We start from the raw sequence: 25,160 nt of genomic DNA on the forward strand, positions 1-25,160 counted from the left end.
TATCTTCTGAGCTGTTTTTTTTTTTTATGTAGTTCCAGTTGTGTGAATTATACAGCATATTCGGGTGAGCTCTGCGCATTGTTTTCCCACAGGTAACTGTGAAAGAAATTTCAAACACCAGACATGAAAGAGATGTTCGCCTGTCTCCCATAAATACTGCAATCTCTACTTTTGGCGTTGCTTTTTATGCATATGAAAGGAGTACCTACAATCTCCTTTCTTGTCTTCCTTTTTAAACTGAGGTGGTGCAGGGGAAGCCCAAATATATTAATGTCTGATCAGGATGTGCTATCTTTTTATGTTTTCCTCAGGATCCAAGCTGTACACGAGTCCCAGGGAACATGTTTTATTAATGCTCGATATGGAACTTACACTAACGTTGTTGTTGCTGCAAATCTTCTCCCACCTTCCCTTGGTGGCAAGATTTGATCTGACTGCTTTTCAAGGGTAATGATGAGGCCAGCTAAACGTCAACCCCATAGAAGGGTGATAAGCTACACGAACCTTATTCTACAGAACAAGGCTCAAACAACTGGTCTCTACTTCTCACCATGAGACTGGGGTACTTTGCTGCCCCTACACAGTGGAGTGTCTTTGTTGATTGTGGTCATTATTTAATATGAAGTTCTCACACATTTTTCATACTCAGACCACCATCTCTTCAGAGTCTGCAAATTAGTGGGTTTACTCATGCGAAATAGTTGCAAAAGACTGCTTTCACAAATGCATTCTCTAGTGTAGCAGAGGAAAGTAGTATTTTCGGTGCACATGCTGGGAATGCCAGTTCCCAGTGTATCAGGAAATATATTAACCTCTGTTCAAGGCCTACGCAATGGCAAATTTAAAAGAGGGTGCAGAAGTATCTGAACTTGCTCCTATGAACTTGTTAGTTACAATATTTCTCTTCCAAAAATAAGAACAGCGGAAACAAAACAACTCAGGATAATCTGCAGTAACCCATTTCTTTTCCTTATTTGCTTTGAGCCGTTCTCTTCCTCTTCCTCTTCCTCTTTCTCTTTGTTGTCGTTATTGTTTTTTGTGTATTAGAAATGAAAATAAAAGCAGTTACCAAAACAAACAAAAAATCATTATCAGAGGCCCTTCTCTGAGTCCTTCAGTCTTCTGAAGTCTACTCTGAGTATGACTTACTTAGTTGGCTACCACCCATGAATTGTTATTGGCTTCAGGGCCTGGAGCTGTGGCGTATGTTCATATGAAGACTGGGGCAGGCAAGCCTCTCCCGAAAGTCCAAAGCAGAACTATACAGAACAAAACCCTATTCTTTTAAACTCATCACTGAATCATTCAGGAACTTTGCATTATCCAAATGCTGTTCTCTTTGGGTAGGTGATGGCAGGTTTTCCTTTCCAACTTGTACATTTTGATTGTCGGTAAATAGGGATATATGGCACTCTTTTCTACAATAACTCACAATAAGGAACATACTCAACAGCCAGCTAGGATAGGATTAGGAGCAACCAAACGGTGAGAATGATAAAAATAACTTCTGCTTCCTTCTAGAAATGCTGCCTTGCTATTTGGGGTATTTGTGTGCAGTTGTGAGGGGAGGAGCCAAGTTCAAAAAGTTTGAGAAATGCCACTTTAGTATAAAATCAGAGTGGAGAAAAGTGTGGGAAGGTACTTCCTTTTCCATGCCAAAACCATGACATCTCATCATGCAGACTTCATGGCACAGGACAGCTCATGCTGTGGAGCTGTGAAGTTTCTTTTGCACTTGTCCCCCTGTTGGATCTGACCTCACTCCCTTCAATAGAGCATCCTTGGAGAATATGCCTGCCTCTGTCTATAGAACATTTAGTAACTCTCTCTTGTCTCATTTATTTCTGCATCCAAATCTTCAGTTGCAGAAAGGAAACACTTGTTAAACACACACACACACACACACACACACACACACACACACTTTGGCATATTTAAATTCTGATATCTGCAAGTTCCAATAGCACTGAAAACACTACTTCAGTTTGCTGATTTCTAGCATCGATAACCAACAGAGAGTGGATAGGATTGGAATATCCAGTGTTTGCTCAGTTATGCCGGTGGCAAAATGTGCTTAGTGTCCCAAGACTGATTAAGCTGAAACAACAAGTGAGAACAAAAAACCCCCCAACAACACTGGCTGGACTGAAGCAGGAAGGATAGAGCTGTGAATGCTGAGTCTCTTCAGCTGGAATCCTGGAATAGTCGGAATACTGTATAGTCAAATAAACTGATGGATACTGAATACATCTTCTCAAATTATGGATTATTTCAAGGTAAAAGTTTTGGATCGTTTGGGAAAGAACTGTTATATGGTTTCATTTCTTCTATTAGTCTACCTATTTGGATGGAAAGAAAGCAGCAGCCGCAAGACTTGACTATAAATTAAGTGACAGGTGATTTAACTGCTCACAAACTGCCCCTCTTTTTCTACTCATTCTCAACTGAATCTTCCCACTGTGGGATCAGCTGGCCTGCTTCCGAAATGCTGCCCTGTGGAGAGGAGTGTGCACCACTTTCTACCTGTGCTGCGGCAGCTTCTTCTCCTGAGCACACTCCCAAAATGCATATAATGGAAAGAGGCAGAGTCCTTGCATTATGTAACAAGCACAACACCTCAGTGCTGCTAATCTGATGCCTGTAGTGAGATTTCCTTTCCCCAGTTCTCCTCCTCATCTCCCTATGACACCAAATGTGCCTCTATTGATTTCCTCCCCACATTTGTTTTCATGATTTATTATTAATGGGATCATTTTTCCATCCTTCGAGCATGAAGGCAAATTTTGTGTAAAAATCAATTGAGTGAATGCCGCCGAAGGCCTGTTTGGTTTTCTTTGCTTTCATCCCCCATGTGCTGTCCTCAGGAGACACAGCGCAGGGTATTAGGAAACAAGCAGGGAACAGGGAGAGGAGGAATCAGTTGTTAGTGGCTCATATAGAGGAGCCCCCTCTGTTCAATTGCATGCTCGTTCACTCTCTGCCTGTATGTCATCCATTGCCTTCACACACACACACACACACACAGACCCCAAACAAACTTGGCCCTGCCCAGAATATTGATCACCAGAGAAAAGTTTATTTTATAATGTGATCATTATTGTAAGAGATTCAGGAGAACCAACAGGTCACATTCCTCCATCCATCTTCTGAAATGGGTTATGTAGCAGGGGGACTAAAACCACCTCAGTCTTTTTTCCACTCAATATAATACAGGGTATCAGCTTTCCATATTGCCAAATACTATACACCATTGCATGTTAGCTACCAAATCCTATAAATGATCAACTTTCCAGTATCAAATATCACTGGGTGGAAAGTACAAAATATGAAATACTGTTAAATCATGCAGCAATTAAATGAACCAGCAAAAACATTTGGACAATATGTGACAGCAAAATTAAAAAGATTCAGCAAAATTAATAAGGATTTAAGAAAGAATTGCATTGGTGGACATGCCCAAGGATTAAGACATTCTGGGAGATGATTTATAACGAAATGAAAAAGATATTCAAATATACTTTCCTGAAGAAACCAGAGGCCTTTCTCCTGGGCATGGTCGGCCAAATGGTGCCAAAGAAGAATAGAACTTTTTTTATGTTTGCAACAACAGCAGCAAGAATACTTATCGCGAAGTATTGGAAGACACAAGATTTACCCACCCGGGAAGAATGGCAGATGAAGTTGATGGACTATATGGAACTGGCGGAAATGACTGGCAGAATCCGAGACCAGGGAGAAGAGTCGGTGGAAGAAGACTGGAAAAAGTTTAAAGACTATTTACAGAAATACTGTAAAATGAATGAATGTTAGACAAATGTTGGAATGAAGTTATATGGCTTTAGTAGAAATGTTATAAGGAATTAAGTATAAATAGATTAATAGAGTATTAAAGGAAAAAATAAGGTTAGAATATGTTAAGATAATTATAGGATAGAAAACAGAGGAAGATGGAAAAGAATTGCTGAAACAATTAACAGAAGTGGAATACAAAAAGGGAGGTGTGAGGAGGTCATTGAAATAAGTGAATGAAAGATAAGATATTGAAATTGTTTGATGTGTTTTAAACGGTTTTTGTTTTGTTTTGTTAGTTTAATGTGTTAGTGTTATGTAGTGTTTTTGTATTGTATTGTATTGTTCTTTTTTGTAGTGTTTAAATTGTTGGAAAAGTAATAAATATTATATATTTTTTTAAAAAAAGAAAGAATTGCGATGACAATTTTGGGGAGTACAATTGTTTTTTACCTCCTTTGCAATGTGGAGGACAAGTTATCCATGTCCTGACATTGTTACACTGTGCTTTTCCACTTTAGTGAATGACGATAAGGCAAATAATATTTTTTAAATGGAGGGAAAATCATGATGTAATGAAATCAGGGAAAGGATATGCTGCATCTGATATGTTGATAAGCCTATAATATAGTAGGAGAGGAAAACAACATGGGCTGAGATTTTGGACATCACATCTGCTTTTTTCATTATGATAATGGTCATCCGTGAAAAGTGTGTGAGAGCTCAGAATACCTTCCTATGAATTAAGACAATGGTGCCATTTGGTCAGAACTCTTGGGGGTAGATGCTCAGAGTCCCTCTTAGCAGAATGAGCAAGAAGCCCCTCAGAAACATCCAGGATGGCTTGCTACATTCTGAAAGAACCCCCGCACCAACTACCCCAAGTAAGACCAGGATGTCCCCAAAGTCTAAATAAAATTACCTAACTGCACTAATGAGATTCAATCTAGTTTGTTAAGAAAATTCCCAAACTCGGATCCACGGGCAACTCTGGGTCATTTCTCTAAGGTAAGGTAAAGGTAAAGGGACCCCTGACCATTAGGTCCAGTCGTGACCAACTCTGGGGAAGGTAGTCTATCTTAAAGTTTTTATGTGTTTATATGCCTATCACACTTTTAAACTTGAAATCCATTGTTGTATATTGTTTTAAAGGTTTGTTTTGCTATTGGGATTGTAGTTCCATTTGTGTTTCACAAGCTGGTCTCTGACTGTAATAAATTTCACGTTCATGTTCATGTTCACTCACTTCAAAATGAGATACCGGTAAGTGGTTGAATTGTGAGCATTATATAGTTCCTATCCCTGACTATCAGATGCTGAGTAAGTAACAGAAGCTAACCAAGCACATGGAATCTTTCTTAATTTGCATTACTGATACGAGTCACAGAACCCAGCTTTTCTCGGTGTTGCATTCAGATTTTTAAGGAGGACGGGTGTGGCATCTGTTTTGCATGCACAAGGTCTTGGGTTCAATCCCCAGCATCTTCAGGTAGAGTTGGGAGCTGCCTTGTGTTCCTTAAGTTATGCGAATGTCCACCATTATGTTGGCATCACATGGGCATTGCTCATTTTCAACACTTCTGACTCACCAGAGACATTCTCAAGCTCAAAAACAGCCTTTGCTTCTGCCTTACAAGTTTTCAAATGAGATCATCAAATTCCAGCTTGGCTCTTATTTTCAATTCTGAATCTGTACAGATCTTGAAAAATTCACCAGTGTGCCAGGTCTTGGTAATTCTCACTTGGTCTCTGTGCTTCAAAGAAGTGTTATTCTCTTACGCTGCATGTCAGAGTCTATCGAAAGTAATGTTTAATTTGAAAGTTCAGGGTAACACTCAGTTTGAAAGTAGAGCTGTCAGCACTGATGAAACAACCAGCTGAAGAAACTTACAACTTATTTAGTTGTATGGGAGTTTTCAGCAGGTCCTGGCCTAGATGGTTGGCAAGGCAAGGAGAATGCACAAAGAAGCACTTTATCTTACAGATAATGAAAACCAATGGCTACTCCACAAATGCTATGCATATGCTTCCTGCTAGCAGCTAGACAAATTTATGGAGGAGAGGGCGATCAAAGGTTATCAAAGACTTACTAGCCATGATGGGAAGTGATGCTTCCAAATACCAGTTGCTGGAAACCACAGGGAGGGAAAGTGCTCTTGTGCCTGAATCCTGCTTATGGGTTTCCCATTGGCATCTAGTTGGCCACTGTGAGAACAGGATGCTGGACTAGATGGGTCATTGGTCTGATCCAATAAGCTCTTCCTTATGTTCTTAGCTGTTTACATTGGACAAGCTAGTAATCAAAGAATCAAAGAAGTGTAGAGTTGAAAGGGACCCTGAGGATCATTGAGTCCAACCCCCTGCAATGCAGGAATATGCAGCTGTCCCACATGGGGATTGAACCTGCAACCTTGGCATTATCAGCAGCATGCTCTAAGCAACTGGGCTCTCCAGCTGATGTAATTTCAATATATGGCACAGATATTGCCATAGATCCATTTGCTGTGCTTCCATGACCAGTGATTTAGCAAGGTGTGTGTGTGTGCGCGCACACACACGTGCATGTGTGCATGTGCGCATACATACACAGAGATGCATGTGCGTGCACACGCAGAGAGAGAGAGAGAGAGAGAGAGAGAGAGAGAGAGAGAGATCCTTCCTATTTAAGCAAGAACAATACAGGTATGAGACAACATTATGCTCTCCGTGCTTCTGCAACCATAAAGAAATCTCCAAAGTATGAGTTCAAATGTTGTGTAGGAGTGAGACATAGTGAGGTTTATATGAAGCAGCTAGGGTACAGGAGGAGGGGTAAGAGTTGCTGATACTTGTGCATCTGAGATCCCTATGGCATATTTTTGCACTGAGCTATAGCACAGCTGCCATCAGCACCCAATACCCGTGGACCACTTCTCCTACCCAAACCTCCTGGTAGGGACTGATGCCCCTGTGTTGGCACTCCTGATAAGCTGTTTCCATTGCCACAGGCTTATCTGACAGCAGCACTTTAATCTAGGAAGCCACCCAACTCCTCAAATTTCCTGCAGTGCCATGGAGCACTCTGCTTTGCATGGGGGGCAATGCGGGAAATGTAAGTGGTGGGCAGCTGCTCCTGCCAAGGAAGCTGGTGTCTGTGGTGGGGACCAAACAATGGTTGAACCCAGTGATGATGAGCCACCTTCCCAGGCAGCTCCCCACCCCTTTCAGGAACCATAGCAGCACTCCCTCTCAGCTATGAAACTGAATGGCCTCATGCTGCTTGCTGAATCTCAGCCTAACTTCTTTCACAGTCAGGCTAAAATGAGAAAACTCTTGCAAACCCGCCTTAGCTCATTGGAGGAAGCATGGGATAAGCATGGCAAATCAAATAGCTTCACAACAGGCAGAAATTCAGCAGGTGAAGATTTTGCCCACCACTGCTTCTGCCTGAATGTACACTTGTTATGTTGCTGTAGAGCATACAGGAACCCTATCAACAGAAAAACTGACTCTGGGGCAAATGCAACCTGAGGTTGAGGCATATGTTAGCTGTCTATCTGACTGGATGAAGTGGGTTCATTTCACCAAATCAGGTTGATACAGACTGCCTTGTCTTACGTTTTAATTATATACCCTGAGATCTCTCCAGAATTGCAGCCTAACATTTGAGCTGATGATTAACTCTTGGCTTCATCCCATCATGCTTGCCTAGAGGTGATAGCTCTCTTACTTTTGTAGGAATTCTCTCTCTGAAGAAAGGGGGGAGGGGGTTTAATCCCAAAGCAGTTATTATGTACAACTACAATCCACTCCTCGTATTAAAGGCAGGCATTCAGTTCTGATTCAGTTGCAAACTCTTTGGCTGGCCCTGCTCCTGGTCTTTTAACTGCAGCCTGACATTTAGCAGATGGAGTTTCCCCCATCACTTCATCCCTTTTCCCAGGAAAAGCTTCTTCTCCTGGCTGTCCGGGTTCTGTCAAAAGCAGCAGAGTACCATCCATAAGAAGCAAAGAGGCAAGTGACAGCTTAAACTAAAGGGATGTATGCTTTCTTCTTTTAAGGTGCATTTGTGTGAATTAACTTTAAAATTCAGAAAGATGACTATGTGGATAAAATTAGGGTTCTTAATAAGCTGCATTACAGCAGAGCCAAGCACCTTTTTAGGTCTGTGGGCACATTTGGATTTTTGAGCAAGTGCTATGGGTGACAGCCCCTCTGGTCACATCTATCACCCCTCCCCACATCTATCACCCACACAGAGAGAAAGAGAGGCAGGAAGAGGGAAAGCACACAGACACAGACGCACGCACACACACTTTGCTTTTCGAAGGGATCAAATCCAGTAGAATCAAACTGAGCCTTGAAAAACATTTGACTGTACATCTGTGGAATGTCTCCCCTCTGAAATGTGCCTCACCCAAACTTTATGTTCATTAAATTGGGCCCTTTTATGGTCAGGTTTGTAGAGGTTTGTGGGTTAAGTCGTTTTCAAATTATGCTGCTGCTAATTGAGTTCCTGTGAATAATATTACGTAGTATGTTGTATGTTGCTTTATTTTGTTGTAAACTACCCTGTGTATTTTTGGAGAAGGATGATATAGAAATCTCTTAATAATAAATAAACTTCAGCTTTTCATTCTGACTAAGGTGTGTGTGTGTGTGAGAGAGAGAGAGAGAGAGAGATAGAGAGAGAGAGAGAGAGAGAGAGAGAGAGAGAGAGAGAGAGATGGAAGGAGGGAGGGAGCTCAGAAGGCATCTGCGGAGATCTCAAGGGCACCATTGTGCCCACAGGCACTCTGTTGGCAACCCCTGCATTATGGAAAAATTGTGATAAATCGGAACTGGCAAACTTCTCTTCTTTCTCTGTGTCAAGAGCTGATGAACTTGCAAGCAAACTGAGCTAACGAACAGAGAAGGCTGCGGTAAGGGAATGTGAGTGTCATCTGAGCCTCTTCCACACTTTTGTACTGCATGTCAAGCTGCACCTGCCCACATTCCTACACAACCATAACAGGGTAAAAGGCTCCCTGTCCTTCTCTGGTCCCCTCGTCCTGTCAGATCAGGGGGAAATGGCACAGTCTTTCCTGACTGCTGTCATGTTGTAATCATGTCTGCATCAAGAAAAACTTCTTACAGAGCAGCAAAATGTCCAGATGGACCAACTCCTTGACTGGAATGTGTATAGAACGTTCGTCTTTTGTAGGACTCACATCTTTCATTCTCTTATTCAAGAAACAGCAGGCCACACACTTTCTTCAAATGTCTTTCATGAACAGTAGAAAAAGGAACACTATAAGGTTCGTACACTGCTATCATATCTCCATCTGGAGGATTGACTCGACCACCATGGAGATGAGACTCTTATCTCACGGGTGAGGCAGCATTACTGGGAATGTTAAGTTTTCTCTTTGAGTTGGATACTACTCTCCTGGGCATACACAAGATTCTGTGTTGTGTCTCCCAATCTATTCATTTATTTCATGTATACCCCACCCTTTCTTTAAAGTGCTAAGAGCAGCGTAACTGGTTCTCCCTCTCTCCCATTTCATCCTCACAACAACTGTGTGAGGTAGGCTAGGCTTTGATATGGAGCCTGGCCCAAGTTCACCCAGTGAGCTTCATGGCTTGAACCCTGGACTCTGAGGCCTTACTCTTAACACCCTAAGCACTATATCTCACTGTCTCTCAGTTTTGCAAGAAGAGCACCAAAAGCAGAGGCAGTCTCTACCAGGAAGCAAAGCAGAGCGACTGATTCAAATGGCATATTTGGGTGCCACTAAAGTTTGGCAGTGTGACAGACAGATCTTTCTGACCCAGGGGGCACAATCTACCAAGGAGAGTTCTTCCACAGTCCCCATTAGATCCAGTAGGGTTTATTGTAGATAATTTCTCTCTCTGTGTGTGTGTGTGTGTGTGTGTTGGTGTTGTTGCTGTGTTCCATTAGTTAATGGAAATAGGAGCGACATTAAGATTTTCTGCCTCAGACAGCACTTAGACTCGCCATGACCAAAATAAAACAAACCCTGCAAGTTCTCTGCTCTCTAAAATATAGGCCTATTTGGTAGATGTTATTAATATTGACTAAAACAGAGTCGGAGAACCTTTTTCAGACGGTGGACCATGATTCCCTTCTGGGCGACTTCCAGGGACCACATGCCAGTGGAAGGCAGGTGAAAAAATTCACCTTTGTCCAATAGGCTAGTTTCTACAGCCCACCCACCTACTCTATCGGATAGAGTCTATCCTACATCCAGGCAAGCAGGAAGCCTTTTCAAAGTTCATGGACTTCTGACGAAGAACGAATCAATGGTCCAATTGGATTTTTAAAACGTCCTAATTTAACCCATAATCGCTTCTCCTATTATGGCTGGGACATGTTTTCTCAAGTCCCTATGAGTTCCGCAGGGCTTCTTTTTCAAGGAGTGGGGTGTGGGGGATGGCAGCCTCGTTCTTCTCGCGTCTGGCTTGGAAGAAGAGACCAGAAGACGCTCGGCTGGAAGTTCTGGTCAAAGGAAGCCTTCCTTTCGGGATGGAATGGCGCTGCCTGTGCGCTGGGTCCCCTTCCCCGCTCCCCTCCCGCCTGGCCGGATCAGGTTCCCGCCGCCCTGCCCCTCCGCGGCGCTCATAATGAATGCTTTCATTCACAAACAAGGAAACTGACACGGGGCGTTTCTATCAGGAAGCTAATGGAGCCGCTTAATGACTAATTGATCAGATCCCCCAGCGCGACTCTAGCCCCGGCTGGCCCAGAGGAGCAGAGGCAATTACGAGGGGAGGTGACTTGGGAGGGGCTGATCCGGGCAGCGGGTGGCGAGCTGGGGGAAGGGTGGGGGGAGCCCTCCGCCCCCTTGGTGTATGAGACGCGATCACTCAGTGGATTCGCAAGGGAGGAGGCAAGCAGGCCCGCTGGACTCGGAGAGTCCCACACAGAGGAAGGAGCATAGGAGCCCTTCCTTCTGCTGAGTCAGGCCCCTGGTCAATCTTGGGTGCAGAAGGTCCCGCGTTCCTTCCTGGCCTCTCCAGGCAGCGGGGCTAGACTGGGAGACAGCCCTGCCTGGCCTCTGCGCTTCAGTGGAGACAGACCATGTACTGTCTGACTCGGTATATGGTTCTCTCGGTCGGTAGAACATGAGACTCTTAATTTCACTGTTGTGAGTTCGGACCCCACGTTGGGCCAAAGAGTCCTGCATAGTTCAGCTCTACAATTCGATTATTCAATGAAAAAGCGAGAGGGGAAAGGCGTGATAGGAGGAATAGCATCTGCACACTCACATCAGCCACCATATTATGAGAGAGAGAGAGAGAGAGAGATCATTCTACTGTTTCCTTCTACTTTATAAAGCAACTGAGGGGAACGAGAAATATCGGCAGGAACGAACGTATCATAGTTTTTTGTAGCCCATCACAAGACATTGATAGAAGAAGAAGAAGGAGAAGGAGAAGGAGAAGAAGTAGTAGTTCTGAATTCTTTCTCTTCATACACAGAAACCAGATGCTAGATAGATTCTGGCCCTCTGAGTTGCAACCCTTTTGCATCCTTATGAGCGGGGCTTACTTCTAAGTAGGCATGTACGAGACTTAGATGTTGGACACGTAAACAAACAAACAAACAAAAAGTGCACAGAAGCTGGAAGATGCTGAGACTGATTTCATCACCGCATGGGAAATTGTGGGTGGAAAGGGAAGACAAGCCTTCACTCTGCACGATGGGACTCGGGGTAAAAAAGAGACTGAAGGACAAGCTCCCGCTTGCGCTTACATCGGAATGAAAATGCATGGGAACCTATAGCAGAAGAATGGACAGGGGCCCCTCAAGACAACTTATCAAAATCCAGGCATAAGACATTTATTGTCCAATTACAAGTCCTTTAACATAGGCAGTTGGCACTATTCTGCACGTGTTAAAAATTAAGAAGGGTAACAGACACCTCTCTCTCTCTCTGTGTGTGTGTGTGTGTGTTTCTCTGAGTCTCTCTCTCTTTCCCAGAATCGCTTTTGTTCTGCTTTATCTGATAAGTTCGAAACTTGCTTCCCGAAACATCCGCCCGATGGGCAATATAAAACTCACCAAACTGCAAGCTATATCCGGCAACAGTCAATGAGAAACCATCGCCCGCGTCATTCCCCTCTCCTGTTTTCTAACCCAGTGTAAGTAGCAGTCTGCTTGCCTGCCTGCCTTTGTAAGACAGGCTAAATGCAGCGCAGCGCGGTTCGTAGCAACCCACACAAGAAACGAAGAAGCTAATAAAGTACAACAGCTGTTTATCAATAAAAGATGAGGTTTTTTAAAGGGACGTACATCAAGAAATCCCTTCCAAAAGCACATCCTCAGGATTAAATCTGGGAAACTCCGTGGAGAAGAAAGTTCCGTTCTTGAAGTGGAATGCCCTGAGGTTGGCTTTATAGTAACCGGTTTTTTTTTTTAAAAAAAAAATTGACAGTCTGTCTATGCAGGGAGCTGTCCAGGTGCTGAAATTGAGAACATCAACTTTGGAAGGCCAACTGGGTTTCAAAAAAGTTTCAAAAATCTGTTTCTGTTGACATGAGACTTTGGGGAAACTCTTCAGTTCCCGGGATCGTATCCGAAGAAAGAGCGCGAGAACTAGAGAATTTGTTAAGCCTGTCTTAAAATTGAACGCGATTCTATTAAAGCAAATCCTCATAGAAACTGGATGTTTACCTAGAAAATCGAAGAAGAAAAGTCTCACGAGCGGGGGAAGCACGAGGAAGGCAGATTATAATAAAGAGGGGGGGCACAAAAAAACCAAATAACACAGGAGGCTACGTTCAAAATACAGCAATGCAGCAGGCTAAGTAACCAGGAATGTTAAAATCATTAAATGCCTCTTACCTGTTTGTTTCTTAAATAAAAACAACCGCCACCAACCCTGAAAAGAGTATTTCTTGAAATCCAAGCGGATAGCAAAGACAGGATGCAGGCAGCATTGCTTTCTGCCCCTTTTATACCACGTTATCCAATTAATATTGCATCAACCTTATTTTAAAATTTCAGAACCCACAATATAATGTAATGACACAAGGGCATTTATTATTAAAGGACATTTGATTGGGGGAAATCATTGGGGCTCGCTGAGAAAACAAAATGAAACCAGGGCGTTGAAGGAGAGTTTAATGCTCTTTCTTACGATTTTCTTCATGGGACTAAAAAAAAAAAAACTTTTTAAAAAACCACTCAGTAAGGAGCTTTGCTTGTTATTTTTTCAAAGGAAGCAGAATGTGGTCGGAGTTTTGTTGCTGGATATTCATTGATATGCAAGGGCGAGACATTCCGAAGATCGCTGCGGTTCGAGCATTAATTTTTAATCCTTTAAGGTGCTTCGGGGATTTATAAACAAAAGCCCTACTTTCCTTTTAAGCAGAATTCCAAATCAACCTTTGATACAGTTGTTTTGAGCGATTTCTTTCCTTCTCAATGGAACTTCAGACAAAGAAGTTCCGTCCTTGTCCTACTGAGAAGGGCTTCGGCTAAACTTTATTACAAAAACAATCCGTCCGGTATTTTGTTTTATTTTTTTAATGAACAGCGATAAAATTTGATTATTTTTTTAAATGAACTGCGAAATTATTTTCACCATTAGTGGGCTCTGTAGGCTTTACCACAAGAAAGTTTTAAGATTTTGGCAAGAGATGTTGTTATATTAGGGTACCCCTCTCTCTCCAAAACATTGACCATCCAATAAAAAAGTTTGCACGTGGGAACAGCGGTAATAAATGCATCAAAACAAAAATACGTCAGATGTAGGGATGAGAATTAAGTATTATCATTAACAGTCAAAGTATGATATAATGTGAAGAAAGAACTGGTTTTCTAGGAAGAAGATGCGAGCCGAAATTAGGTATAACGTAATGCAGTACATACAATAATCTTAAGGAACGGCTTGACCCCTATCGCAGCAACCCTGTAACGCTTTTCCGATGAGTTAGCCCTTCTGAACTCGGAGTACATCGTATAGGAAAATATTTGGAAAATCTAGTTCAGCAATACTTATATTGGGGTCAACCACAATGTCACAAAAGCGTGGCAAGCTTTCACCTTCTCCAGAACGCTTCGTCAGGCAAGATGTGCCACTCTCTTTTCTGGCACAAATATCACTCGCTTCACTGAAACATTTTAGCGCGCCTAAAAATGTTTCTCCCTGACCCCCACACTTCTCCATCTAAACAGAAAGCAAGATCAACCACAAGATCAACCCACAAAACGGTCGTGGGGGCGGGGGAGGGAGAAAAAAAACTTCAGTTCAGGTTGAAAAATAAAGCTTCTTTTATTTGAGAAATTTCAGAATGTCTTTCCAGGGAGGCGGGGGCAGAAAGTTAGTGACAAAGAGAGAGGTGTAGAGATGACAGGAGTGAACAAAATGCCCCAATTACAGGGAGGAAATATAAATTTTCCAAGGAGAGGGGCGGATACAAATACAGACAACACATTTTGCAAAAAGAACTCTTTACTTAGTGCAGAAACATGTTTAGATCAAAGCCCGGACGAGGACTGACAGCTATATTTTAAAAACTCCCGCGGGACTGTCTTCAGTTCAAAATGGGTTCCGCAGTGGGCCAAAAGTAAACTCTTTTCGGAGGTGCAATGAAAAGTCTCACATCTATTGTTGTTTTTCTTTTAAAGTCACTCAGACTCAACAGACTCAAGTGAAAGAGCTCGGATTTCAAGCCTGCTAGACCCACTAAACTCCAGTTCCAATGAGCTTTTATGCAGTTAGTGTTGCAGATCGTCCTGTGCGGGTGAAAGTTTTCCTTACTAGAAGGGGAGTTTTACTCTTTGACCGGGATGAGGTGCCTTTTGGCCGGTGGGGGGCGGGGGTGGGCAGACACGTTATGCCATGTGGATGCAGTGGCTCACCTCAGGCAAAAATCTATTACTTGCTGCTGGCTCAGTATGATCTTTCAACACGTGTTTGGAAATAAAAAAGTAAACGCATCCACGAGTCGCTGATGGAGGGTGGGGAATGCAAGTTCCCCCACTCCCCAACAAAGATTTCCATTCGGCATGGATTTGTTTCAGATAACCCCCTCTTCCTTCCTCTCTCCTCACCCAAGAAACAACGAAGTATACTGCATCTGGAGAGAGGCATGCGTGTGTGTGTGTGAAAAATAAGACCAAGCCATTTTGCTGTTAAAAACAAAGCTCGGCCCACCTCCGCTTTTTAAGAAGGAATCGGATTTTGTTTTGTTTTTTTAAGTTATCCACAGCATGCAATTGACCAAGCATGTAAAAGGCGGTGGAGCAACAAAAACTACCCAAACCTGGCTTCAAATTACAATAGCGGACTTTCAGAAAATAGCCTCCCCCTGCCCACCGATACAAATCCACAAAATCTGAATAAATCTTCATTCCCTTCTCTCCCGGTCCTCTCTCTTTCCCCCACCTCTCTCTGCATAAATCCAGATGCGGTTGATTCCCCCTCCGAACTGCATCTACCACTGCCGTTCTTATTGCGTCATTTTTTATTTTAATTTTTTTAAAAAAGAAATCAGTACCTCTCGAGTTTAAACTCTTCCAACAAAAATGGCAAGCTTCATACACTCTATAATACGCCAGAAGACACACACTCGGGTGAGAAGAGAAACCCAGAAGGATGAAACGGGGAAAGATGGCTTGGAGGTTGGGGGAGAAACAAACTTTTTGTGTGCGCGCGCGTTTTATTTTGGATGGATAGACCGGTTGGTAGTTTTGATTTGCAGCCGCTCACGCAGGGAGGAACAACAGTAAGCTGTGCCAACTGAATGATGATGATGGAAATAATTAATAAGCAATAAAATAATAATAATAATAATAATAATAATAATAATAATAATAATAATAATAATAATAATATAAATAAACCAGGCGGCCGGTGGCCAGAGGAAAAGAAGGAAGCGTTTGTTGGTTGGTTAAGGTCCATGGCTTTGTGGCTCGGTAGGGCTGTCCATTTATTCCGCTCCCTGTTGCCGTCGAGCAACATCTATAGAGATCTATATAGATATAGCTATAGATATATGTATGTGATCTATGGTCTTTGGTGCACCTTGCGTTCTCAGTGCCCCGCCGAGTACTTCATGCGCTTCTGCTTCTGCCTCTGGTTGCAGAACCAGACGCGCACGACGTTCTTCTTGAGCTCCAGCTTGTCGGCGATGGCGGCGATCTTCTCGGACGACGGGCGCGGCTGCAGCGCGAAGTAAGCTTCCAGCGAGCGCTTCTCGGGCGCCGCGATGGACGTGCGCTTGCGCTTGCGCTCGGCGCCGCGCAACAGCTCGGCCTGTGCGCTCCTCTCGCGACAGGCGGCCTCGGCCTCGTCGAGCCACGCTTGCAAAACGGGCTTGAGCGCAATCATGTTGTTGTGCGACAGCGTGAGCGACTCGAAGCGGCAGATGGTGCTCTGGCTCAGCGAGCCGACGCCGGGCAGCTTCAGGCTGGCCAGCGCCGCGCCCACATCGGCTTGGGTCACGCCCAGCTTGATGCGCCGCTGCTTGAAGCGCTCGGCGAACGCCTCCAGCTCGCGAGGGTCCGACTCCACGTCGCCCAGGCAAGGCAAACCCGCGTGGGGAGCCGGCACCGGGGCCGTCGAGGGAGGCGGCGGCGGAGGAGCGTGGGCCATGCTCGCCATGGCTTGGTGGAGGTGGCCCATGGCTGCGCCCAGGTGTGGGTGCGCGTGAGGGTGCATGGGGCCGGCCAGCACCGCGCCCGGCTCGGGGCCGCCCAGCAGCGCGGGAGAGAGGTGCTCCAGGAGGTCTCCGCCGTCGAGGCTTTGGTGCTGCGCCCCGGCGTGGTGGTGCGGGTGGGGATGGTGCGGGTGATGGTGAGGATGTTGCGCGTGGTGGTGGTGATGGTGGTGCGAGGGCGCCGAGATGGCCACGGGGGGCGAGGAGCTGGACGCCGCCGACGTGCAGGGGACGCTGCTCATGGTATGGTAGGTGGCGTCGGGTTTGAAAGGATGGCTCTTGCCGTGCGAGACCAGGTCCACCGCCGCCAGAGCTTCCGCGCGGGCCAGCAGACTCTCATCAAAGCTCCCGAATATATTGCCCTGCAGCTGCAAGCAAGAACGCGCAGAGCGCCGTCAGTGGGGAATACCGTCAAGTCGGCATTCAAACACATTTTCTCTCTCTCAAGCACAGAGATTCCTCTTCTCAAAGCTCAGGTCATAAAAATTAATATGAAGGCGCAAGATGCTTTGCTGGAACAGACATGTGGATCAGAGAGAGGGAGGGGGAGAGGGAGAGAGGGAGAGGGAGAGAGATTGTGCAGGAGACATGAAAAAAACATTAAGCCGGGCCTGTCAGAAAATGTGCCTTCGAGCAGTCGCGAGGCTCCGTCTACGTACCTGCGGGGCTGGCAGGCACACGCGGCGCATCGCCTCCGAGCTGGAGTGCAGGCTGGCGAACTTGGCTTCCTGCAGGGCAGGGTGCACGCCGAAAGGCGCCTTGGCGTTCATGCCCAGCATCTTGGCGCACCTGGCCGGGACGCGGCGTCGGGCATCGAGGCCGCCTTGGTTCTCTGGCGGGCGCCTGTCAAAGTGAGCGGTGCTCAAGGACAACGCTTCCCTTGCCACGGCGCTGCGCCTCGGCCCCCCCCGCCCCGCGCCTGCTTCCACCTCGGCTTCTTCACTCATCTTACAAGCCTTGCCTGCCATGGGACCAGCACCCTGTGCGCACGCGTGCTGCTGCTAGTGCTGGTGCCGGCCAAGAGGGAAGGGGGGGGGGAGCCCCAGGGATGGGAGCCAAGCAGGAGGAGAGCAGGGGGTCCCCAGCTAAGGCGCTGGGAAGGATCCTGCCAAAAGGCATTTTTTAAAAGGCCGCCCTGTCGGCTCTGACGGGGATTCCTTTCTGGCAGCGCGTTAAGAGGCCGGAGAACTGGCCAGGACGAAGAAAGCAGCTAAATGCGCACCGTCCCAAGGCGACAAACCTGGCCAGTTGTGGCGCTCCGTACGTTTTTTTCCAGCTCCAAAGGGGCTCGGGCCCGAGTTTCAAATCAGAGAATTGTAGAGTTGGGAGCCTGAGGGTCATCTAGTCCAACCCTCTGCAATGCCGGAATATGCATCTGTCCCATACAGAGATCCAACCTGCAACCTTGGCGTTATCATCACTTTGCAGTCTAGGCAACTGAGCTATTCTCTTTTTTACAACAGCAGAATAATAATAATTTGAAGGCTTGGAAAAGAACCGCGTCTTTTGCAAGATCTGCTGGATGAGCCTATTATATATAACGGATATATTATAACATAGCTTTCCTCCCAGGCAACATACATGGGTTACGCCTCTCTTTTATCTTCACAACTACAACAGGTAAGGTTCGGCAGAGAGACAGACAGACACCAGACCAGGATCAAATTCTGGCCTAGTGGGGATTTGAAGCCTCCCCAAGACTACTCTGATACTCTAATCACTACACACAGAAGAGAATTTACCCTGGAATAACGAACATCCCTTTGTTAAATCACGTGCACACCTCGCCCCATTGCCTCTACATGCATACCTTGGCTCTGCACCCCAAGTCCTAATAAATAAACACTTTCTCTTGCTCATCTACGTCATGGGCGTATCCAGGATTCTTGGGGGGAGGGCAGGACTTTGTTGGGGGTCAGAACTCATGCAATTGGTCAGTCAGTTAAGCATTTCTATTGTTTTACTTGATCTAGGGGGCAGCTGCCCCCCCATCCCCCCACACTACCAGTGCCCATATTTCTTTCATGAAGGTGGGACCTGTTTGCACAAAATTTGACTCAGGTCCAAGGAAATCTCTACTCATCTAGGGCCCTGCCGGTTCTTCTCCCCAGCCGCAAAAAAATGCCTATGGGTTCCAGATGTTTTCTATCTCCTGGGTGTCATAATCTGAATCTATTAAATGCATTGATCTTAAATGCTTTTTTTGTTTCTTTTTTTCTTTTTCTTTTTTGACAGCTGCACAAATCTCTGATTCTTTTAATGAAGGATAAAGTATGTTTAGTGCTTCTCTTCGGTCGGTTTCTAAAAACCTAGCAGTGCAGAAACTCTTTCCTTGAACGGTAGGTAGACTTTCCTGCGATGACTTGTGTGGCTGCTTAGCTGGGGAAACACCTCGCAGAGAAAAATACCTCCTGAAAATGGGCCGATGGGAAAGACCTGTTAGTAGGGGTTGGTTAACAAGGGTTGTTGACCGATTATGGGGAACTTATGCAACTGTGTACACAAGCACTGTGGGACAGGTTAGGTCAACCTAGAAAAGAACTTGTCTGCTCTTCCTTCCCCTTGACCACGCATCATTGTCCCACCACCAAAACCCTGGCTCTGAGCCTTCTTCCTCTGGGGGTTCCCATGGGATTCCCAACTGGTGCTTCCCAGCCAGTCCCTGACACACATAGCCATCATGGCTAGGAGTAATGGATAACCTTATACATGAGGATTTGTATAATCCTCTCTTAAAAGCATCCCAGTAGGTATCCAGCCAACTACTACAACCTGCGGGAACCTGCTTTGCCCAGGAACTTCTAGTCTCTGCCCCATTAGAGCTTGGAAGCAGGGAGGGAGAATCTTCATCACCTCTTTGTTGTGAAGGGGATCTAGTTCTCCCTCCTGGCTAACAAAAGCTGTCCAAATTTTCTCCCATCTGTCTCATTCCTGGAACTGTGTGGCAAGCGAGCACAGCAGAGTAACGCAACAGGTGCCCCAGGTTAGAGCAGCCACATGTTCAGAGCTGCCGCCAGCGCAAAGGGAAGCATCTCACAGCCAGCACAGGGCACCACAAGGGAAGGAACCACAAAGTATTTGGGGCAGGGGGGGAGGAGAAGAGGAACACAGTCTGATTCCAGGCTGGAGGAATTCATGTGGTTTGTAAGGGGGCACTCTCAGGCACCCCCTCTCAGTTGTGCACTCCCAGATGTACAGCCAGGATCAGCTACTAGAGGCCACACAGCCAAACCCAACCCTTTACCACACAATTCCTAGGAGTATCAGCTGCCCCCGCAGTTTCCATCCAGGAGGCAGAAGCAGTGCTTGGTGAGGAGCAGTGATGGGGGGGGGGGCAACAGGGTGCTGTCATTCCACCTTTGGGATCCATGGGTGCAGCTCTTGCCACTTGCCCTCTGGCTGAGGTGAGGGTAGCCAATGGCTCTCAAACCCTCAATGAGTTTGGGAATATCCCCTGCTTGTGAAGACAGGCTCCAGCAGATTGAAAGGACAAGACCAATAGTGGGTCTAATGGTCAAGAAGGAGGTTTCTGCATGTGCTGTAGGGGGAAGTGAGAGGCAGATGAGCCTTGTCAATCTGAGAGGTTAGCCTATCTAGGAGAATGAAAAATCAGATACCAAACCTCTGTTGCCTTGAGAGATATCTTCAGGAGAAAAAAAGTCTAAGGAGTAAACCCTACACAGATTTGGAGTGGAGTCCCTAAGATGGTTGGATGACGTCTTGTACACCTCCCTCTGGCAACTCCTGCAGCCAAGTTGGTGCTAAATATGTTGCTCTGGTTTCCTTTGGACCACATCAGTGAGGCTGAGCAACCCAGGACCTCCATACACGCTGCCCAGGCTTGCACCCTGGTGCTGCTAATGCAGTGGTTTGACTTCATCCCCAGAGGTGCACTCCATTATCTCTAGAGACAAACAGATGCCAGTAATGACTGAAGCATCTCTGGTTAATGTAAGAGTGTACAATCTCCTCTCTCCTCCCCCTGCACACTGTTCTGGAGGTTCTCCTGAGCCAATTTTGGGGGTGGGGTGGAAAACAGGCATGCAGGGACATGCGGAAGGCGGAGAGGGCAAAAGCCCCATTGCACTTTCCCTTTCACTGACAGCACTCATTAGTTTAATCCTGCCCCATGTATGCCACCTATAGAAACAAAGAAATAAAACAATCCATTCATACTAATTCATCCCAGAGGTTTTTTTTTTAATGTTCTTGTAGTGGGGTTGCCCAATCTTAAATTGTCACCACCAGCAACAAGGACAGGGGAACATGTGTCTCTCCAGATACTCCAGGAGTACAATTCTCATTATTCCTGACTATGGGCTATGCTGGCCAAGGCTGATGGGAGCAGGAGTCCTACAACATCTGGAGATTCACAGGTTTCCTCTCCCTGACATAGCATTTCCAGTTACTAAAAACTGGAGGAATATCTAGCGGTCCATTCTCCATCCCAGTTCTCACTCTGTTGCCTGCTCAGGCCTCTGTGGAGACAGGACATGGATCACAACCAGCCATGCTATCCAGCAAAATCCAGGAAGGAGCCGAGTATAATTGGCCGCCTGCCTGCCTTCTTTCCAGAAACATATTAGCTGCTCTTCAGCTGAAGCTCTTGGAGAAGCTTACCAAATGTGGAATCATGTACAGTAAAATATACTGAAACAGGAAACAACAGCAATAAAATCCCAGCATAAAATTAATGTAACTAACATAGTGTTAAAAGACCCAGGCAATCTTAAAACACTATTTGCCTGGTGCTGTTAACGAGGGGGAAAAAACATTTTTCACCCTGAGGGCCACATTCCCTTATGGAGGCGACATACCAGTTGTGAGAGGAGCCAGTGGCAAAAGTGGACAGAGCCACAAAGGTAAAGTTTATCTTGGTTACAGTAGGCTAGTTTCTACACACACACACACACACACACACAGAGAGAGAGAGCGAGAGAGAGAGAGAGAGAGAGAGAGAGAGAGAGCGCAAGCGAGCTCTCCTCTATCCAAGAGGCCTAAACCTTCATCAGTTTTTACTGCTCAACCAAATACAGGTTATAGCCCCTCATCATCACAAGGAAACAAACAGGTCTCAAAAACATATTATGACACATATGATCAAATCATTATAATACACAAAGAGGCCTTATCAGAGTTCAAGGAGACATTCAAGCCAGGCAAAAGATACCCAGGGTGGGAAGCAGGACCAGTGAGGGGTCTGGGGAGATTTTCAAAAGCCAGACAAAGAGGCCTTGGTAAGGATTACGGGATGGGGCGGTCACCTCTCCACAGTGAGTCCAGCAGCATCTCTCTGTTCTCTGCTGGTACAGGGCCATTAAAGCACTACCTCCCTGCCTTCTTTCCCCCTTTAAATTCCTTAGATCTGCTGGCAACATGACAAGGCAGCCCAAGGAGCAGAGGGCCTGATGACAAGACTGCAGCATGCCATCACTTCCCATCAAGCCTTAGAGCCAGGCAATTGGAAGTGGAACATGAACTAGGCTTTGAAAGGCAAAAGGCAGAGAGCGAGCGAGAGAGAGCTTTCTCCCAACAGGGGGGGAATCAGTGTGTTGTTGCATAGCTCCATGCCTTGATTTATGATAAAAAATTTAAAGGAAATCATTTATATTTCAAAGGGCCTAAATAGCTGCATGAAAGTTTTATCTAAAGTAGCACTGTATTTACAGACGGCCCTACCATGCTAGAGGTAATTAATAGATGGATAAATGGCAGGCCATTGTCTTTTTGCTTAACCCTCCTGCTATTTGGAACTTGTGAGTTAAAGTAAATAAATAAAAGGGGAAATGTAGGATTGCATACAAGAGCCCTTAGCAATGGGTTTCTCCTGCTCAGCCAGCCGCTGACAGCTATTCAGATAATGAAACTGACACTTGATCTTCAGTTTCATGCACAAGGAATTAAAATGTCCCTTTGACTAAGATTACTGGGGCTGGGGCATAAGATGAGAGGCCATTTTAATAAAGCATATTTTTATAGGGGTCTCAAAAACAAGGCACTGTTTTAAAGACACATTCCAGATAAACACTGAAGCCTCAGATATGATATTCACATGGAACAAATCTCTTGTCAGTCACTCTTTGTTTTCTGATAAGAATTCCACCCAAGTGCTTCCTGCCTCCCTGAATGAATGAATGAATGAATTTATGAATTTTGGCTTGACTGATTTTCTTTTTAGGCATGGACTGCTCCATCTAACTGAGCTGACTCTTTATTGCATGAGGTTTAAAAAATCAAATCAAATCAAACCTTTGTGGCTCCGTCTGGTTTGTCTAAACCCCACAAACAGAAAAGTTCAAAACCATAAACAGGAACAAGTTAAAGACCCAGATGGCTGGCCATCAAGCAACTCTGTTCACATGAATAAAAGGAAAGCTGCAACCAACTTGAGAGATCATTCTCCTCCCAGTAAATTATTGATGGTCTTTCTGGAGGGAGGAGATGGAGAAGGAGGAGGAAATAAACAACACCCTGACAATGCTCCAGTGAACTCACTCCAAACACAAAATTATATGAAAAGTTTATGGATCTTTTCACGTGAATCATTTTATTATCTGACCCAGTTCAGAGATTAGGAGGAAACAGGCAGTTGTATAATGGAAGACTCTCTTTATAGTTAAACTTTACAACTAAGGAAACAACAAAACGTGGGACCCAGAATATTTTGCCTCATAGTTCAAAGTGTATAGCATTGACATGATTTCTCTTTCCATGTGTCAGGCACACATTATACATCCTGTTCAAGCAATCAGATGCATTAAATCATCTTAGTTGTTTTGCCTGACCCAATATCCTACTGCTCTTGATGTGCTCTAGGGGCCAGTTTGGTTCCTAAACTGGGCACTTTGGTACTGTTGCAGGTAACTGAATATCTGAAACATCAGATATTCACTTGAGCCAGCTATCCATGCTGGTCCTACCTGGGCCAGCAAAAAGGCCAAGGGAAAATTTATATGCCAAATCCCATATAAGGGGTCAGAGTGAGTCTAAGCTGAAGGCCAGGCAGAACAGTTTTGTCTTGCAGGCCCTGCGGAAAGATGTCAAATCCTGCAGGGCCCTAGTCTCTTGTGGCAGAGCATTCCACCAAGTCGGGGCCAGTGCTGAAAAGGCCCTGGCCCTAGCTGAAACCAATCTAACCTCATTGAGGCTCGGTACCTCCAAAATGTTGTTATTTATAGACCTTAAGGTCCTCCGTGGGGCATACCAGGAGAGACGGTCCTATCTTTCCTAACCTAAAGAATTTTACTACACCTTGCCACCTTACAGATTCTCTGCAACCAGCTGCATGAGCAGAATTTTCAAGAAGATAAAATTTCATTATGAACTTTGGATCAATTGGTTTGCTGGTGGTGTGGTGCACTTGGGTAGGTTTGCTGAGAGTAATTCCAAAAGATTTCAATGAGGCTTACTTCCAAGCAAGTATGCATAGGGTTGTAGCCTAAAAAAACACTTTCCACAAATGTTTATGTTTCTGGTGCCTTCATATATACAGGGTGATTCATAATGAAGTATACAGTCAACGCACTATAAAAAAGAAGAATGTAATATGTCTTATGTTACCTGTAACAGAATTGTAGGGGAATGTTTAAAGTTTTCCTGTTCAGGGAATGTTTCCTGTTCAGGGAAGTTTTTAATCTGTGATATTTTACTGTATTTTTGGTTTCTATGGAAGCCGCCCAGAGTGGCTGGGGAAACCCAGCCAGATGGGTGGGGTACAAATAATAAATTATTATTATTATTATTATTATTATTATTGAAACAGTCACAGATGTTCTATGTGTGCACCCTTTGTCACACAACACATATCGAACCCACAATCCATTTCTGCCCCAATGCAACTCATTCTCCACGTTGATTTTCCTGGGCTTCATCGAATGGCTGTGCAAACACTATCAACTTCTTCCAATACACATGGTCATCCAGGACTTCTAAGTTTGCACCACCCGTAGTTTCAAATTTTTTATGCCAATCGTAGATACATTTTCTGCTTAGAGGTTTTTTTTCCAAACCACTTCTACAGCCCTGCCGCTTGTGCCAGAGAGGTAAGCAGGCAGGAAATAAACTGCAGTGGACTTGACACAGGATCTAGTGGATCCTAGGCATTCCAGGTGGTGGGGGCTGAGGGGTCTTCAGGCCCCCCCATTTTTCAAGCAGGGGTTGGGCTCCCCTAAAACCCTGTGGCCCGCTCTGCCTCCTCTCCACCAATATCACAAGGGGAGGAGGAGGCAGAGTGTAGAGCCCAGCTCTGTGCCCCCCACTCCCCACCCAGTGTACGAGCACCTGGACACCTGTGTGTCCCGACCTGGCGAGCGAGTCAGCGCACTAGGTGGGGGCAGGATGCATCACATGATGTGTAATGTGACACGTCACCTGATGCGTCCCTGCAATGTGGGGGGCAAGTCGGCACCCTTGGTGGATCCTGTGCCAGTCCGGCCTTGCCTCTCCCTGTCTCTAATGTGCCCTGTTTAGGGGAGTTCTACTGGCTACTGCTGGTGAGGAAAGTCACCATTGGTAGCTTCCTCCCACCTACTTCTCGGGCAGGCACATTGGAGTGCTTCTCCATAGTGGGGCTTCCCTACCAGTGGCAAAGGCATACCTCCACTCCATCCAAAACTTGTTCAGCTGGATGTATTAGGAGTTGGATTACTCTGTGAGTTACCCATTCAAGGGTGAAAACCCTATTCAGAAGCACATCCAACCACCTTGGATTCTCCTTCCTG

At 45.4% G+C, this 25,160-nt stretch overlaps 1 protein-coding gene and 1 long non-coding RNA gene across 2 annotated transcripts in view; both read right to left on the reverse strand.

The window, feature by feature from the left end:
• The window catches only part of LOC309527046, a 56,231-nt gene that overhangs the window by 21,567 nt on the left and 9,504 nt on the right, over positions 1-25,160 (reverse strand). The gene's annotated exons all lie outside the window — the stretch shown is intronic.
• Positions 15,637-17,219, reverse strand: POU4F3 (POU class 4 homeobox 3; the record flags this gene model as incomplete). The annotated part of the gene is made up of 2 exons (XM_082212172.1): positions 15,637-16,808; positions 17,100-17,219. The coding sequence occupies 2 exons, from the start codon at positions 17,217-17,219 to the stop codon at positions 15,816-15,818; spliced, it is 1,113 nt and encodes a 370-aa protein (XP_082068298.1). The 3' UTR covers positions 15,637-15,815.

Source organism: Podarcis vaucheri (assembly GCF_965113315.1).
Source record: "Podarcis vaucheri genome assembly, chromosome: 2".
Lineage (NCBI taxonomy): Eukaryota > Metazoa > Chordata > Lepidosauria > Squamata > Lacertidae > Podarcis > Podarcis vaucheri.